Source organism: Mercenaria mercenaria, chromosome 1, assembly GCF_021730395.1.
Source record: "Mercenaria mercenaria strain notata chromosome 1, MADL_Memer_1, whole genome shotgun sequence".
Taxonomy (NCBI): Eukaryota; Metazoa; Mollusca; class Bivalvia; order Venerida; family Veneridae; genus Mercenaria; species Mercenaria mercenaria.
Genome location: NC_069361.1, coordinates 91626329 through 91646257, shown reverse-complemented (window position 1 = coordinate 91646257; position 19929 = coordinate 91626329). Strand labels below are relative to the sequence as shown.

Below are 19929 nucleotides of genomic sequence, written 5' to 3'. Positions count from 1 at the left end.
TTTCAGTGGTATGTGTGTATATTGTGTAGTTACAATTTTGATGTTGTGGCCTGTTATGGTTGTATATATTATAAATGAATACTTAATTATATTTCTTTTAGTAATGTTTTATTCAATTTGAGGGTGTTAAGAATTCTGCAAAGAGATATTTTATAAGCATAAAATGGTGTCTGTACTGACTGTTATTGAAAAAAAGTAATTCTATATTTACACAAGATTTTTAACAAAATTAACGTACATTTTATTGTTACTGTACGGTATATGGTTAGCTTACATGTTGTATTATAACAGCTAAGAGAATAATGGTAGTTCTGTCATAAGGGGTCTTAGAACTTTTTTCATGGAAGTTTGATATAATGTAAGAAAATTACATGTCAGTGACTTATTGGCATGAGATTTTCATGGAGTTACCAATTGTTTTGGCAGTATTAAGTTGCAATTTTAATTTTCCACTAAAAGATCTTTTTCAACTTAAGGTAGTTCTGCATGTTTAATAAACCGGAAGTGATGTTGTAACATCATTTATCTGGAAAAATGCAGAATAAAGCCTGGATTCGGCATACAGAAATGAAAATCATTTTATGAATAAATAGCAGACTGTGAGTAAATTTACTACAATGGCACTGTTACTATCTTTCTAAAGTTAAACATCTGACACGTTAAATAATTCAAAATAATGTCTTAAAATTTAGCGTGCAAAGTGCAGTTCACTTTAATCATGGTCAAATATCTCAAAACTAAGCACACTGACCTCTACATTTTATTTTACCACATTAAACCATATGTTTATTTACGACAGTGAGAACTTTTATTAAAATCTACATTGCAGAAAAATTTCTATTTGCAAAAATGTTAAAGTTATGATTTTCCCATAGTCATTGCGTGAGGTCCAAATTTTTCAAGTCAGTCAAGCAAAAGAAGCAAGCACGTGACCCTATCTTTTTTATTTGCTGACTTTTCTAAGTATATTCTAAAGTTTTGAAAAATCAGAGTTTAATCAAATTCTCTACATTGTAGAAATTTGATCGGAATGTGCAGAACTGCCTTAAATAGTAATGCTAATCTTCCCTTTGACGTGCACACCTCTGTTGCATTGAAGATTATAGATCACATAGCCATTTAGAAGAGGAGTCCAGGTTTTATGTTCTGTTTGACATCTATTGCCTAACAACAGCCACTGCTGTTGTGATGGTTTTATATCCTTGTACAGAATCAATATTCTCTGTATTTTGATATGAATAGACAGTATTTCCTTGGCAAATTATGAGATATTTCCATGGATAGTTCACATTATCTTAAAATATGGCAGTTGAAATACCAAGGTAGCACATGTTTTTAGCTCATCTGATTTTTTGAAAAAAAATGATGAGTTATTGTCATCACTTGAGCGGTTGTCGGCGTCGGCGTCTGCGTCGGCGTTGCCTGGTTAAGTTTTATGTTTAGGTCAGCTTTTCTCCTAAACTATCAAAGCTATTGCTTTGAAACTTGGAATACTTGTTCACCATCATAAGCTGACCCTGTATAGCAAGAAACATAACTCCATCTTGCTTTTTGCAAGATTTATGGCCCCTTTTGTACTTAGAAAATATCAGATTTCTTGGTTAAGTTTTATGTTTAGGTCAACTTTTCTTCTAAACTATCAAAGCTATTGCTTTGAAACTTGGAATACTTGTTCACCATCATAAGCTGACCCTGTATAGCAAGAAACATAACTCCATCTTGCCTTTTGCAAGATTTATGGCCCCTTTTGTACTTAGAAAATATCAGATTTCTTGGTTAAGTTTAATGTTAAGGTCAACTTTTCTTCTAAACTATCAAAGCTATTGCTTTGAAACTTGGAATACTTGTTCACCATCATAAGCAGACCCTGTACACCAAGAAACATAACTCCATCTTGCTTTTTGCAAGATTTATTGCCCCTTTTGGACTTAGAAAATCAGTTTTCTTGGTTAAGTTTTATGTTTAGGTAAGCTTTTATCCTAAACTATCAAAGCTATTGCTTTAAAACTTGCAACACTTGTTCACCATCATAAGCTGACCCTGTACAGCAAGCAACATAACTCCGTCCTGCTTTTTGCAAGATTTATGGCCCCTTTTGGACTTAGAAAATATCAGATTTCTTGGTTAAGTTTTATGTTTAGGTCAACTTTTTCTCTTGAACTATCAAAGCTATTGCTTTGAAACTTGCAACACTTGTTCACCATCATAAGCTGACCCTGTACAGTAAGCAACATAACTCCATCCTGCTTTTTGCAATAATTATTGCCCCTTTTGGACTTAGAAAATCATTTCTTGGTTGAGTATTATGTTTAAGTCAACTTTTCTCATAAACTATCAAAGCTATTGCTTTAAAACTTGCAACAGTTTTTCACCATCATAAGTGGACACTGTACATCAAGAAACATAACTCTATCCTGCTTTTTGCAAGAATGATGGCCCTTTTTAGACTTAGAAAATCATGGGTAGGACAATATTTCTATTACACAAAAAAAATCAGATGAGCGTCAGCACCCGCAAGGCGGTGCTCTTGTTTCTTGTTGTAATATCTGCAGAATCTTGAGGAATTTGTTACGGACTTAGGGCACCAACTTATCCCAAAGGATTCTGCAGTGGCAAGAAATCATCATGCATCAATACTAGACTGGCATGAAATATGTAAAAGGCTTTAGATTAAATATATAATTCAATGAGCATTAGGTTCCTCTCCAATTTGATTTAGTCATACATTTTATCATGCCATTACTATAACAACTGCCTGATAAAGCCTATCTGAGAAAAGCAGCCTTTCTCAGGTCACTGACCTGAGAACACTTTACACTGTGTAAACCTATGATAAAGTCCAAGGACATCAGATTGTAAGAGCCCCATCTACTTATGATAACACTGCTTACATCATTGTAAAAATTTAAGCAAAGATTACCGTATATTTGAAGTAATTTGCGCTCCTATTTAACAAAAAATCAGAAGGCATGATAGATAAAATAACAGGTTACTGTCTCCTTCCTGGACCATATCTAGCCTCGTCTGAGAAACCCTTTCACAAAAGACAGTAACCTGTTATTCTCTATATAGGGCATAAAATGTTTACATTTTACTATTGAACACACATACATGTATATAGACATTTTTACAGCACATATCTCCTTGTGAACACGCGTTAACTTTCTTGAAAACACACCTTGGTGATTACAATAACAGCAGTTTTATGTTAGAAACCGTTGAACAAAATTCAGATTCAGAAAAGGTGTAATAGAAAATATAAACAGTTGTCTTGTTATCCCTAGCTGTGAAAGATTGAGGAGGATCGACTGTACCATCAAACTGTTTCGGATAATAACTTTCAAACCACTAAAGAGAATATAATGAAACTTAGCGTAACAGTAGATGTCAATATATTGAAGTGAAGAGTGAAAGAAGCATAACTATCTTGATTTTTTTTTTTTGAATAATCTCCCTTTTTAGCTCATCTGATTTTTTGAAAAAAAATGATGAGTTATTGTCATCACTTGAGCGGTTGTCGGCGTCGGCGTCTGCGTCGGCGTTGCCTGGTTAAGTTTTATGTTTAGGTCACCTTTTCTCCTAAACTATCAAAGCTATTGCTTTGAAACTTGGAATACTTGTTCACCATCATAAGCTGACCCTGTATAGCAAGAAACATAACTCCATCTTGCTTTTTGCAAGATTTATGGCCCCTTTTGTACTTAGAAAATATCAGATTTCTTGGTTAAGTTTTATGTTTAGGTCAACTTTTCTCCTAAACTATCAAAGCTATTGCTTTGAAACTTGGAATACTTGTTCACCATCATAAGCAGACCCTGTACATCAAGAAACATAACTCCATCTTGCTTTTTGCAAGATTTATTGCCCCTTTTGGACTTAGAAAATCAGTTTTCTGGTTAAGTTTTATGTTTAGGTCAGCTTTTATCCTAAACTATCAAAGCTATTGCTTTAAAACTTGCAACACTTGTTCACCATCATAAGTTGACCCTGTACAGCAAGAAACATAACTCCATCTGCTTTTTGCAAGATTTATGGCCCCTTTTGGACTTAGAAAATATCAGATTTCTTGGTTAAGTTTTATGTTTAGGTCAACTTTTTCTCTTAAACTATCAAAGCTATTGCTTTGAAACTTGCAACACTTGTTGACATCATAAGCTGACCCTGTACAGCAAGCAACATAACTCCATCCTGCTTTTTGCAATAATTATTGCCCTTTTTGGACTTAGAAAATAATTTTCTTGGTTGAGTATTATGTTTAAGTCAATTTTTCTCATAAACTATCAAAGCTATTGCTTTAAAACTTGCAACAGTTTTTCACCATCATAAGTGGACACTGAACATCAAGAAACATAACTCTAACCTGCTTTTTGCAAGAATGATGGCCCTTTTTAGACTTAGAAAATCATGGGTAGGACAATATTTCTATTACACAAAAAAAATCAGATGAGCGTCAGCACCCGCAAGGCGGTGCTCTTGTTGTACTTAATTTCTTTTGTTCGTATGATAAATTTAAAGCGGCTTAAGTGAATATTATAAAACATCAACTAATGATAGATGGCAATGAACCGGAGTGCAGAGTAAAGGAACCTTGTCTCCATGTTTAATAGTTTTTTAATAACTTGCCTTTTTATACTTAATTTTCTTTTGTCTGTACAATAACTTAAAAACCACTGAAGGGAACATCATGCAACATGTCATAATGGTTAAAGGTGTCATTGTGGAGTGCATAGCAAAAGACCCATAACTCTGTTTATTTTCTCTTTTGTATTTAACTTTTGGTCCAGATTATAACCTTTAAACTGATGAAGTGAATATTGAAATGAAACATAATGTTGCCACAGTAAGGCATAGTACAAGAACTGGAAATCTACCTCAGATTGTTTTTGAATTTTCCTTTTTATTGCACTTTCTGTAGGGCACAACCTTTTTAATTACTGAAGAAAAATGTTTTATCAATATATGACAATAACTTGGTGTGCAAAACCATTACTTCTGCTTCCTTAAGTACTGATTTAGCCAATATTTCTCTGTAAAACACCGAGGCAGGGGATATTGTTGTCTCTAGGACTGCTGTTGTTGTTGTTATAATTGTTGTTGATACACTATTTTATTGTGAAATCATGCACCCATGATATACTTGTATATATTTATTTTGTAGCAAGCTTTTTTGTGACACAGAGGTCACTGTGACAAGTACTTGTTTAGTTCTAAGATCACATGACTGATTTAAGATGTAAGGTCACAGGACAACTGTCAGAATTCTTATTGTCTGATCCAGGACTGAAGAAACATAAATAATGTTTAAATGACTCGAGGAGGAAATATTTTCCATTGAATGATCATTATTTCTTACTAACAGAAGTACTGTAGTTTTAATGTATAACTGTAGCACTATCTAGTGACAGCTCATTACAAGTCAGAGATGCAACTCACTACAATATTTGTCTCATTGCAGGCGACGTCGGTATAAAATGGCGTCAGCAAACTCAAGTCCTCGTTCTCCGTCCTCTCCACAAGCGCAGTAACTAGTCACATGATCAGTCCAAGTCACATGACCTCCATATTTGTTCAGTTTAGTGTTTTTGTCTTGTGCAATTATCATTTCTTGAATCATCTCTATCGATCAGCTGAGGGCCAGACATTAGTTTATTGTAAAAGGTAAAAATTTCATTTTGTATCTGCTTGTTTTTATTTTTTTGTGAAAGATGTTTTTGCTCTGCATGTTGTAGCTAGCTTTTATAGTATTTTAACTTGCTCAGCAGTCGTTGGTGTGTTTGACATCAAATGGTAATGTATATTTTGGAACTCTGAAGTGTATGTATAATACTAAACGCAGTAATGTTTGATCAACTTTAAGTGTCATAACCTTTACATTATGTAATACAGAATGATACAGACTCTTTATTTTCCTGTGTCCCAAGTCTTATAGAATATCAGTCCATACATGTGTATCAGCATGATATTTAATGTCTGCCTTGTTTTTATTTTCGATACTAAAGATGTATATATGTCAGTAATTGCACTATGGCGAACATGGCTGTCTGGCACACTGCCCTGGCAAATATCACTGCTGATCAAGCATATTTTCTTGCAAAAATAAATCATCCAGTATCTTTAGAAAAGATTCATGTAATTATGTTCTATTTTAAGAGTACGTAAACATAATGCGGTCTACTTAAATTGGTGTTGTGTTAATTATATTCTTTGGATATATTGATTTCTCTCATATTGTTTTATCTTGTAAAACAGTTTGTTCTTCTTCCTTGTCAGATTATGCCTACCGCAGCTGAATGTATTCTCCGGTGAATTTCTGCGGAACGCTAAACTGGAAGTTGTTCAGTGTGATGATATTGACGATATAGACAGTCCAACAAAGAAACAAGAAGATGATTTCTCAGAAGATGAAAACTAATGCTCACTGTTATGATCATATACTCCTCTAAAATTCTTGTTCTTTCTTTCTGACATTTCCTGGGTTAATTTTGTTACAGTGTGATAAATAAGGAAACAGTACTGTAATGTGAGGGTTTAACAGAAAACTGTCGTAAATCCTTCTTTATTTAATATAGGGTATGACAGTTATCTGTTCAACCCATGGTTTGAATATAGTACATTTTAGTACAGTATTTTAATAAATGTTTGTAATGAATGCAATTTGCAAATAGATATTTACCTGCTAAATGAGATTACTGTTGAACTGTTTGGGTAAAAATAGACCTGCAGCTCCAGGTATAGACACACAGAACAAAACTTGTTACCAAGTTGCTCAGCTTCATCTTACTGTGCTGGCATTGAAGATAAATTTTTGAAAAAAAGACAATTTTCAGAATAGATTCTGATAACTTTATAAGGTTCCATTTTTAGGCAGGACCCTGTAATTGTTCCAGAAAGGTAGCTGTGAGTATTTGATATTATACCCATTTTATGATATAAAATGAGAAAAAAATAACACTTTCTGGCTGTTTTAGATACAACATTTAGCATCTAAACAAAGGAAAATGTTCTTTATCCTTCAGGGTCCATTTTTAGCTCACCTGTCACAAAGTGACAAGGAAGGTGAGCTTTTGTGATCGCGCGGTGTCCGTTGTTCGTCCGTCCATCCGTCCATAAACTTTTGCTTGTGACCACTCTAGAGGTCACATTCTTCATGGGATCTTTATGAAAGTTGGTCAGAATGTTCATCTTGATGATATCTAGGTCAGGTTCTAAACTGGGTCATGTGCCTTCAAAAACTAGGTCAGTAGGTCTAAAAATAGAAAAACCTTGTGACCTCTCTAGAGGCCATATATTTCACAAGATCTTCATGAAAATTGGTCAGAATGTTCACCTTGATGATATCTAGGTCAAGTTCGAAACTAGGTCACGTGCCATTAAAAACTTGGTCAGTAGGTCTAAAAATAGAAAAATCTTGTGACCTCTCTTGAGGCCATATATTTCACAAGATCTTCATGAAAATTGGTCAGAACGTTCACCTTGATGATATCTAGGTCAAGTTCGAAACTGGGTCACATGCCATCAAAAACTAGGTCAGTAGGTCAAATAATAGAAAAACCTTGTGACCTCTCTATAGGCCACATTTTTCATGGGATCTGTATGAAAGTTGGTCTGAATGTTCATCTTGATGATATCTAGGTCAAGTTCGAAACTGGGTCACATGCGGTCAAAAACTAGGTCAGTAGGTTGAAAAATAGAAAAACTGTGTGACCTCTCTAGAGGCCATATTTTTCAATGGATCTTCATGAAAATTGATCTGAATGTTCACCTTGATGATATCTAGGTCTGTTTCGAAACTGGGTCACGTGCGGTCAAAAACTAGGCCAGTAGGTATAAAAATAGAAAAACCTTGTGACCTCTCTAGAGGCCATATTTTTCATGAGATCTTCATGAAAATTAGTGAGAATGTTCACCTTGATGATATCTAGGTAAAATTCAAAACAGGGTCACGTACCTTCGAAAACTAGGTCAATAGGTCAAATAATAGAAAAAAATTGTGACCTCTCTAGAGACCATATTTTTCAATGGATCTTCTTGAAAATTGGTCAGAATTTTTTATCTTGATAATATCTAGGTCAAGTCCAAAACTGGGTCACATGAGCTCAAAAACTAGGTCACTATGTCAAATAATAGAAAAAACGATGTCATACTCAAAACTGGGTCATATGGGAAGAGGTGAGCAATTCAGGACCATCATGGTCCTCTTGTTTCATAATTCATGTTAGTAGATATACTTTGAGTATGAATTAAAGTGTAAGTTACAACTCCTTCCTTACAGCAGTATACCTCCAGATTCAAGTCAAGAAGTTTCTTGAGTTACAGGTAGTATTTATTGCTAGAGAAGCAATTACATGTTGCAGTTGTGTCGTAAAATAATGAAATATTGGACGTGTTGCTTGCATAAAAAAGAAAAAAATATATAATTGATGATGTGGAAAATATCTAAATTACCCAGTCTAAGTCGTCTGAATTATGTTTGATAAAAAACATATTCTGTAGACGGGGGAAACTGCAGGATTAATTATTAAAAAATACTTACATTTGAATAGATTGTAAATGTAAATCAATTCTAAGAAACCAGACGTATTGATTTTACATGGAGATAATTAAGGGATTCTCTGAATTTTGGTATTGCAAGTTGAAATACACAACTCATAAATATTTTAAGATAAGTACCTCTTCAAGAGTATTATGATGTGTCACTGCTAATTTTGAAGACATTTTTTGTTTTCCTTTCTTACATTATGGGTACAAAGCATTCCATTATTATTTAATGAATGGTAGTTATTTTTTGATCTGCTCACTGAAAACTGGGGCCAACACTTTGTGGAATTACAGTTTTGTAGCATTTCTCATTCTGTGAAAGGTTCAAGATGTTTTCATGTTTTTTTTTTCATTTTCAGTCTCACTATTGTTCCATTTTATTGCTTTAGTTGAAGTAAAAGTTTTAAGTTAAGGTGTAGTGGACCCATAATTTCTATGTGATTACATTTTATTTGTATGCTATTTCAGCAACAGAAAGCTGCTTTTTCGTAAAAACTGGAAAATGCTGAAATCACAAGGAGAATATAGAATGGAACGTAAAATGCTGATAGTCATTATGGGTCCACGAAATCATTTCCCTCCCAAGATTATAGTATTAGAAACCATTTAACACTGTCAACATCATATTTGTAGTTTTTAAATGTCTAGGAAAAGCATCAAGCTAAATGGCCTGTTTGTGGTATGTAATATCAATATCTGGTATGTAATATCAATATCTAGGAATACACATGAAAACCTTTAGATTCATGACCTTGAAATCCCACTTCCAAAACAGTTTGGAATGAGATTATTTAATAATGTAGTATTTTGCTCGAAAGTATAATTGAAGTGAAATATTGTAACTTTATCAATAACAAAGAAAGGCGCCCAAAAGAACGCAAATACCGAAAACCTTCCATAAAGGTTGAAATAGGGTTTCTAGGGTATCTATCCAGTAGATATATCTTCCCATGTTGATATTGAATCTCAGCATCATCTGGATTGTTTTGCAGAAACGTCGTAAAAGAACAAAACAGGATGTTTATCTTGGTGTAGATGCTGTTTTTTTTGTTGAGGTTACAGCTTGTTCCATCAGTGATGAGAGTTTATGTAGATACCCATCAACAAATTAATGTATCACTCCAAGATTGTTCGTCTAAAAGTCTTTGCATTTAAGCTTTTATGCAGTTATAATGTGCCTATTTTGCATACCTCACATTTTGCTGTGTGTATAAAGTGTATATTACGAGTGAATTGTCATAGGACAGTCATATTGCTTTCACACAAGACAGCAACACGTGTTCAAAGCATTTTTTGTTTGATTAAATCTTGCCATAAATCTATGTGGGAAACTGTGTAAGTGCTAAGTGTATAAGATGATACGCCATCATGTTTACTGGTTATATGTTAACACTCTTGCCAGTGTGTGGATTTTAGTCAATTACCAAGCAAACACATTGGTGATTATTCAAGATTTCTTTCTATCTACATGTAAAAATTACTATAAATGAACATGTTATTCTTGGACCTTAATAACCTCTCGTTTGAGGCTAATATTTATCAAATAATCAAGGCCTTCAAGTGGTTTGTTGCCTGTTTTACCATGGTTCTGAGTTAAGGTGTGCAGGAATTGAACCAGGAGGGCATTAGCCTGAGTGGATAAATATTTAAGCATCAGACAATGAACCATGGTATATTAGATGATAAAACACAAGAAGACCTTGATTATTTTCATTCTTACATGCTCATTGAAATATTTTGATAAACATTAAACTGAACATCATTTATCTGAGTAGTTATTATTTGATGTCATATTTGATGTCATTATGCTCTCCTACCAGTCTGCACATGAACCGTTGTTTACCACAGAATATACAGAGCTTGAACTTGTTTGTTTAACTGGCTGTCAGATTGAGCCATGTTAGAAATTAATTCTTATTCAGAATGATAATTAATATGTATACAGAAGCGTTAGTTAAAATTCATGGCAGCGAAATGAATCATGCCTAGCTGTATATACATGCATTTTCCATGCTTTCAGCTGACAAAATTGTTAGACATGTATTGTTGAACCAGTATTGTTAAGTTTCAAATAAGTCTAGAGCCTAGTTCCATCTTTTCAGTCTGAATTTACACTAAAGAATGCCAAATATTCAATTTGCGGCGTCGAATAACTTCATATGACAGTATTTTGCTACTTGTTCTGTACTTATAGACGGTATATTCGTGCAGAGTTTCATCAAATCACATGCTAATATTACAGAGACAGAGCAAAAAGAAAGTGAAGCATTTCAAAATCTACATCTGAATTTCATTCTAAAAACGTTGATGAACACATGTCCAGGATTTTGCTCCTTCAGTTTAATGAATAGCAGAGGATCTATTTATAAGGATTCTTGTTCATGTATTAAATTTTTTTCTGTCTAGATATTGCTGTAACATTTACAAGTTTAACATTACATTTGGAAGTGTAGGATTACATAAGGAAATCTGAAGTAAGGTATTTGAAATTGATGTCTGATATATTTCACAGAATTCTCATCTGAAAATGTCAGATTGGCAGTTTTGTTATTACTTGTTATGTATGTTTTGTGCCATAGATAATCTAAACAATTCACACGCTAATATGGACAGTAAATAGCAGTGCTTTTGTGTTTCTACTTTCTGTCTTTACATGTTATAACTGTTGATGTATGTTGTATTACACACATAGAATATACTTCATTTTGTTCAGCCTTAACCCTTAGCCTGCTAAATTTCTAAAATGGACTGGTCTATCATTCAGTGTGGGCAATACCATTTATTAATTCGAAGGGGTTTTCACTTAATAGAGAACAGTGCAGACCATGATCAGACTGCACTGCAGGCTGATCTTGGTCTGCACTGTTCGCAAAGGCAGAATCAGATGCTGCCAGCAGGCTAAAGGTTAATGAAGAAAGAAAGATTTCTTTCTGTTACTGTTTTTGCATAGCAAATCATTGAAACTGAAAAATATCTGTAGTCCGTAACAGGTTGTATTATTTTTGATGCTTTTCCCCATCTAGAAAAGAATGTGGTTACAAGTTAAATATAGTAGACTGTTTGTCCGATTTTTGTCCAATGGACTGCTTGTTTTTCTTGGGAGACTTGAACTTGTATATGTGTGGGGGAAAAAAAGATTCTTCACAAAACTTTTTTATTTTGATACAATCTGGATAGTCACACAAAGCATTATAGAAAAGTACTGTAAAGTTGCACTATGTTCTGTTTGTTTAGTCTGAGGAACTAAAGGTGGAACTGTGAGATGTTGCTAGCTAATTATGTTTGAATGCCCATCTCTGTGAGGAAAATGGCTATATCACTTTGGAAAAAAATGTTTATTTCAGATATAATTGACCACCCTTACAGTTTAGTATTATTTGTTGAATAATGTTTATTTTTTGGAAATGCAAAAGTTTTAGGAAGTTATTGTTCATTCCTAGCAGGGTATTACACCAAAAGAACCTGTTAAATGACACTTTTTAGCTACATTATACAAAGTGTATAGAGAGCTATCCTACTTGCCCTTGTGTCTCCATCTTCAACTTTGTGAAAGTTTTGATGCACTTTTACTTTATCTATGTTATTACTTGATAGATTTGCTTCAAACTTTAATTACATGTAGTTGTTCCACATCACCCACATCATATGATACTAGGACCCTAATTTTGGTACCATTATTTCATGAGTTATGCCCCACTTTTTACTTAAATTTCAGATTAAAGTTTTGATGCTTTTACACTTCTGCTCTGTTACTATGGAATGGATTTGATTTAAGCTTAAGAGCCGTTATATATCATCGCCAATATCATATGACAAAAGGTCCATAACTCCACCTCAGATATTACAAATATGCACCCTTGGTATTTTGAATTCAAACTTAAAATAGTTGTTCCACATCATCACTCCATGATTGGACACAAGGTGCATTACAGTGGCAGAAATATTTCATTAATTATGTCGTTTTTATGCTTAGAAATTCTGGTCACTCTTTTGATGCACTTTTACTATATTTTTGTTATTTTGAGGTTCATATGGTACAACTGAGACAAAATTAAAGTATGTTCAAGGGTTTTTTCTTATACTGTTGAGTTTTTCAAGGACTTTATTTTTTTCTTGAAACCATGTCTTAAAATCTTAGTCTGAACAACTTTTTCCAAAAGGGACTTTTCAAGGTCTGTGCAAATCCTTGATTTGACTACAGGTTAAACTGTTGTCCCACATCACTATCCACACTCACACTGGCAGTATTAATCACTCCAGTGATAGCTCTAGTTTCCATAGATTTGCCCTATTTTACTATCAAGCATCGAAATAGTCCAGGATGCTGTCTCCTCAGACAGCTCTTGTTGCTGCAACTTTTATTCTAATTTGATGCCATTGTGCCAATCAAAGTATTACATGTATTTTGTTTGGCTGTTTGGTGTAAGCTCCCAATGGAGTATGTTCTACAAGTTCTACCCTACAATTTGACGCTATATGTAACTATGTGTTATTGGATTGATCATGCTATTAGTTGGTTTTGTGGTTGTTGTAATTTGTTAAGCATTTAAACCAATCAGTGTTACTGTGATCAGTTTTAACTAAGGCAGATGTGCAAATCGCAGTAGAATTCTCATTTTATTTATTCTTTTATATACCAGTATTTTAATTATTCGCTGTAAGATTGCTTTTACAGGAAATACGAAAATTAAATTTTAATTGCATTTAGACAAAGTTTTATCAGTATTTCAGAGTTCATTTAGCAGCCAAGTAGATTACAAAGCTTACTTTAAAGCACTTGCTCTTACACTCTTTAGTTTGGTCCATGTTGGGGGTTCGTTGCTTAAATATCAGGAACTCAACAAGGTCAGTTCTTCTGCCTGAAATAATACCTTACATAAGGGCTTCTGGCATCTACCACAACATGGACAGTGAGAACAAAATCAAAACTGCATTGACTTTTATACTTTCAGAATTAAGTTTGGGATAAAATGTTATAGATATGTATCTCACTTCAACCTGGTTCTTAAGTATAATTTTTTAAACTTGTGTAAATTCATTTTATTTGTATGCATGTCAGTGTACACCAGTAAAGCATTTTGTCTGTAGTAAGTTGGAATTAGAGTTTTACTAAAATAGATACCTGCACATGTAGTAATTTTGATAAGATGTTACATATTAAATGTTCTTATACTAGCTTGTAAAATTTTAATACATTGTTTCTAAATTTCAAACAAAATTGTCCGTAGCTACATATCTGCTTTTCTTTTGTTCAAATATCAATGAGCATCCAAAACTTGTGCTAGTTAGATGTCAGAAATTTGGGCTTATTAGTGAACTTTCAGTGAGTGTCACAAACTTATGCAAATTTTATAATACTTAGTTGATGTCAGAAACTTGCTCCAGTGACAATTTGATAAAAGACATTGTGTCTGAAATCATTTGTCCTCCACGTCATCCATTTGGGAAGTTGGCAGTTACTTGCAGAGAATAGGTGTGTACTGGTACAGAATCCAGGTCAACTGCCCCGCGTTATATAACTGAAATACTATTGAGTTAAAGCCCCCCTCCCCTTACTTTTTGTACTCTTTCCAGTTCAAAAATGAAGTACAATGTATACATTATTGGCATCTGGTCAACATACATAGCCATATTATTAGGAGTTTCATTCTTTGAAGCATCGGGGTGTCATACAAAGTAAATGTCATTCTTGTGAAACCATTATTCCACTAAGTTTCCTGACATTTTGGATCATGAACCAGTCATCATTGCTGTTAAAACAGATTTTATTTTAGGTTCATTTTTAGAATTACATGAATAATTCAGCTTCTGCAATATTCATACTTTTTCAGCAAAGATATCAGCATAATATGAAACTACTTGATCTCGAGAGCACCTATTTATTTACATCAAATCATTAGAGTATTTGCACATCTGCCTGTCTTATTGGTTATCATCTTTATTTCTTGAACATTGTTCAAACAAGTTGATTTGAACAAAAGTTCTGGAGTATTTTGAGCTTTATTGTGCTTTTTTGACTTTTTAAGTCAAAATTTTTATTATGTATCAATAAAAATTGTTAAACAATTATAATTGTTTGTTGTTAATTAAGAGATATAGTGGAATCTTTAAAATAAATAAGTAAAACAGTAAATGATAATTCATCAAATCTAAATTGTTGACTGCTTGAAAAACTTGAGTTGCTCGAAATTAAGATAACTGAGTATCAAGGTGAGCTATTTTGATCGACCTGAGTCAGTCATCTTTCTTGTATCATCGACAGCTCTACTCAAAATGCTCTTGAGATCACATTTTTGGTCTAATCTTCATGAAACTTTTACTCAATGAAATATTGGTGTGTTTGATACTTTGGTTATCTGGGGTCAAAAGCTAGGTAACTAGATCAAATAATAGAAAACAAAAACCTTATTGATATTCTAGAATTCATATTTTCAACTTGATAATTATGTCTAAAACTTGGGACTCTTGCTTTGATGAAAATAAGATCAAATTTAAAATTGGGATAAGAAGTACAGGTAGATAAGTTTATCAAACCATAAAAACACCTTGTTAACTCTGTAGAGGCCACATTTTCCACCAGTTTTACAATATAAATGGTCAAAATGTATGTCTTGTGAAATCCAGGCCAAGTTTGCAACTACATCTTATAGGGTCAAAAACTTAGGTCACTCACCCAATTTATATGAAACCTGAATAGAATATTTGTGTTAATGAAATCAAACACATATTGGATCTAAAACTAGGTCACTCTGTCGAATCGTAGAAAAACCTTGTTAACACTTCAGGGGCCCAATATCTGGCTGCCATAAATGAACTGATACTATTTTTATTTTCTAACGATTGCATCCCATTAAATTATGGTGTATCGCTCTATTTGTTACCTAACTAGTTTCTAACAGCAACATGCCCACTGGTTGTAGCAAGCAAACTGATAACATAATACAAAGATCATTTCATGTGGTTAATTTTTTTTTGAAGAGTTGCCCTTGTCCATACGTGCATCAGTCTGTCCTAAATCTCAAAACATATTTGGCCTCCGAGTCATCAAACCTCACAAGATTGTTATTCAGCATGGGAAGTTTGGCACCAGGGTTTTAATTTGGATCTCACACAGCCAGACCAGATTTATGGCCCGTGACTTAGTCAAAAATATGCATATAAAGGGCTTGTGTTGCATGTATCTCAAAAAATATTTTAACAAGGATTATGAAACATTACAGAAATATTATTCAGCATGTGAAGTTGTGTACCTTGGACTTTGTTACAGAGTTGTGGCCCTTGACTTTGACTTAGTAAATGGGTGCCCAAGTTTGTGTCATTTATATCTCAAGAAGTATTTGACCTAGGGTCATGAAACATCATATGAATATTATTCAGCATGTGAAGTTGTGCACCTGGGATTTTGTTTTGGATTTCTATCAGTCAGATCAGATTTATGGCCCTTGATTGTCAAGTTTTTGTCACATGTATCTCAAAAAGTAATTGACTTAAAGTCATAAAACATTAGGGGATTGTAAAATAGCATGTGAAGTTGCATACCTTGTGTTCTGTTTGGGATTTTACACAACCAGACCAGATCGGTGCAATATGCACATAAAGTGCTTGAAAGTTTGTGTTTCATATATCTTAAAATATTTCATCTAGTGCCATGAGAGCATGTAGGAAGTTTAACCAGCATGTAAATTTGTGCACCTGAGTTTTTTTTATTTCACTCTGGAAGATCAGAGTTATGACCCTTGACATCTCAGAATTTACTTAACCTAGAGTCATAAAACATTACAGGTTTGTTATATAGCATGTAAAATTGTGAACTAGGTTTTCTCTTTGGGATTTCACTCAGACAGGAGTGGATTAGGTGTGTGTGTGGGGGGGGGGGCACCTGTGTCATATGGACACACATCTAGTTTTATATTGAAATTTTATCCATAAATATAAGATTTTTCAACAAAGTTCCTATAAACACACTTTAGAAAATTTAAATGCAGTCCACCTGGTGAGTTTAGTAGGGACAGCAAAAGACTGTCAACTGCAAGGTTGCATGTTCAATCCACAGTGAGGTTTAATATTTTCATGATAAGTTGAAGAATAACAGTATGTTTGACATCATTTGTCCTCCACCTCAGATTTAGGTGGGGAAGTTGTCAGCTACTTGCAAACAACAGGTCAGTCAGTTTCAAATAACTTGAAAATATCCTTGTGAGCTGAATGCAATAACACTGCATCAAATTCCATCAATACTTTCCTAGAATTGGGTTCAAGCTAGAATGACAAGCTTTAAATCTGCATTTTTGTATGCTTTTTGAGTATGCACTAATTTTGGACTTGGCCATATTAGAATTATCTCTTTACATTGAGTACTCAGCTCCTTCAGTTTCCATTCAATTCAAATGAAATGTAAAGGCTTGATGCTAAACCCTCTGGATGATTATGGAGTGTAAAGTGCACACCATTTGTAAACCTTGATCATATCCGTTCTCTAATGCAGGGGGGAAAAAATCTGTCTATATTACCTGCAATACAAAATGACACAGTTACACATCTAACAGTCCTCCAATTGTTGTCTTTGATTTTCTCAAATATCTAGATTCACCACTGTACGTACTTTTGTCAATCTGTCCTTCCATCCGTCCATCAAAGCAAATGAAAATGTACTGAGGACAACGGGTCACATCATATTCTATTCATTCCGGACTGCTAATTGGGTACTTTCTGTTGCTTGTTGAGTGATTTTTGTTGCTTGTTGGGTATTTTGTAATGAAATAAATGTTTGTTCGTAAAAACGTATGTCCATCAGAATTTTCGTTGTGCATAATCTCAAAAATTATTTGACCCAAAGTCATTTGATCTAGGATTGTGAAACATAGGACTATTATTCAGCATGTGAAGTTGTGCACCTGGGATTTTGAGAGTTCACTCAGCCAGACCAGAGTTATGGCCCTTGATTTAATCAATACTATGTATAAAAGGGCATACAAATTTGTGTTGCATGTGTCTTAAAACATTTTTAGCTCGACTATTCGAAGAATAGTCTAGCTATTCTACTCACCCTGGCATCGGCGTCACATCTTGGTTAAGTTTTTGCATGCAAGTACATACAGCTATCATTTAAAGGCATATAGCTTTGAAACTTATTTATTCTTTCTCTAGGTCAATTACCAACCTCACTGGGTCAAGTTCCATAACTCTAACATGTATTTTGAGCAAATTATGCCCCCTTTTGGACTTAGAAAATTCTGGTTAAAGTTTTACATGCAAGTTACTATCTCCAAAACTAATGCAGATATTGAATTGAAACTTCACATGTGTCTTCAGGGTTATAAAACTAGTTGATAGCACCAAGTCCCATAACTCTGACCTTCATTTTGGCCAAATCATGCCCCCTTTTGGACTTAGAAAATTCTGGTTAAAGTTTTGCGTGCAAGTACATACAGCTATTACTAAAAGGCATATAGATTTGAAACTTATTTTTTCTTTTTCTAGATCAATTACCTACCTCACTGGGTCAAGTCCCATAACTCTGACATGTATTTTGGCCAAATTATGCCCCCTTTTGGACTTGGAAAATTCTGGTTAAAGTTTTGCGTGCAAGTACATACAGCTATTACTAAAAGGCATATAGATTTGAAACTTATTTTTTCTTTTTCTAGATCAATTACCTACCTCACTGGGTCAAGTCCCATAACTCTGACATGTATTTTTGGCAAATTATGCCCCCTTTTGGACTTAGAAAATCCTGGTTAAAGTTTTACATGCAAGTAACTATCTCAAAAACTACTACAGATATTAAATTGAAACTTCACATGTGTCTTCGGGGTTATAAAACTAGTTGATAGCACCAAGTCCCATAACTCTGGCATGTATTTTGGGCAAATTATGCCCCCTTTTGGACTTTAAAAATCCTGGTTAAAGTTTTGCATGCAAGTACATACAGCTATTACCAAAACGCATATAGCCTTGAAACTTATTTATTCTTTTTCTTGGTCAATTACCAACCTCACTGGGTCAAGTTCCATAACTCTTAACATGTATTTTGAGCAAATTATGCCCCCTTTTGGACTTAGAAAATTCTGATTAAATTTTTACATGCAAGTTACTATCCCAAAAACTAATGCAGATATTGAATTGAAACTTAACATGTTTCTTCGGGGTTATAAAACTAGTTGATAACATCAAGTCCCATAACTCTGATATGTATTTTGGTCAAATTATGACCCCTTTCGAACTTAAAACTCTTTTGATATTTAACATTTTGGGTAATAATTTCCTGCTTCTGTGACAATATTTTGAATAGTCGAGCTTGGCTGTCTTACGGACAGCTCTTGTTTACCTACTAAGGGTCATGAAACATAAAAGTTAAGGAATATTATTCAGTAGTCAGGTTACATGCACCTGGGGTTTTGTTTGGGATTTCTGTAATTGGTCAGACAAGAGTTGTGGCCCCTGATTAAGTCAGAAATATGAATAAAGGGCATACAAGTTCGTATCCCTTTATATGCTTTTGTTCCACTGGACAGGATGCTTGCAAGCTGGCCATATATGAACTTGTTAATTATTGATTGGATAGTTTTTCGCAATGTCTGTTATTATTCTTGCCATAAATTTGTCTGTACAAGGGATTCATTTCCTGAAGATAGCAAACATAGCTGAAAAAAACTTTCAATATGTCTGGATCACGGAAATGAAACTTGTCCAAATGAGTTTTATTACATCACAAACTGCCATCAGATTGTGATATATAACATGATATATATGTCTGTTGAATTCCTTCAAAACTAGACAATGAAATCAGTATTAAAGTTTATTCAACTGGAAATACATCCAGGATACTGAAATTGGTTTGTTCCAGTGCAAGATCAAATATCTTTCACAAGTGAAGAGTGAAAATGTAAGCTATGGTGTTCACAAGTGAAGAGTGAAAATGTAAGGTGTTCACAAGTGAAGAGTGAAAATGTAAGCTATGATGTTCACAAGTGAAGAGTGAAAATGTAAGCTATGATGTTCACAAGTGACAGATAATTGATCTTTTATATAAAACAAACAAAATTCTATCTACTTCATGTTTTAACTAAATTTCACCAGTTTCTATCTGGTGAATGTTTTTTTTCTGTGAAAATACCAGATAATTCAGTTATACCATGAAATCATGATAAAAGCTTATATAATATAATAATAATAATAAAGTCTTTATTTAACGAGGCAACATATTTGGGCAAGTCCAATCTTCCAAATGAGCCTCACAACACAATTTACATACAATATTTACAACGATTATAAAAAAAAATACAAACATTAAAATCACATCAGAACCTGTCTGAATTTTTTCCAGTCTTATTAAGATAATCAATTCAATGGTATATGTGTAGAAAGAGTTAAAGTCTTCTTCCTGGAAAG

The 19929-nt window shown here is 33.7% G+C and overlaps 1 protein-coding gene across 2 annotated transcripts in view; it reads left to right on the top strand.

The window, feature by feature from the left end:
- The window catches only part of LOC123530491 (uncharacterized), a 62421-nt gene extending 51414 nt beyond the window's left edge, over positions 1–11007 (top strand). The window contains exons 9-10 of one of the 2 annotated variants that reach the window (XR_008366023.1): positions 5456–5658; positions 6271–6406. Coding sequence is in view for 1 of the 2 variants with exons in the window: in XM_045311269.2 (XP_045167204.2) it covers positions 6271–6412 (142 nt within the window). In the remaining variant the exon portion in view is untranslated. Of the gene's footprint in view, positions 1–5455; positions 5659–6270 lie in introns of both variants that reach the window. The other variant, XM_045311269.2, reaches the window with a different exon arrangement.
- The last annotated feature ends 8922 nt before the right edge of the window (positions 11008–19929 follow it).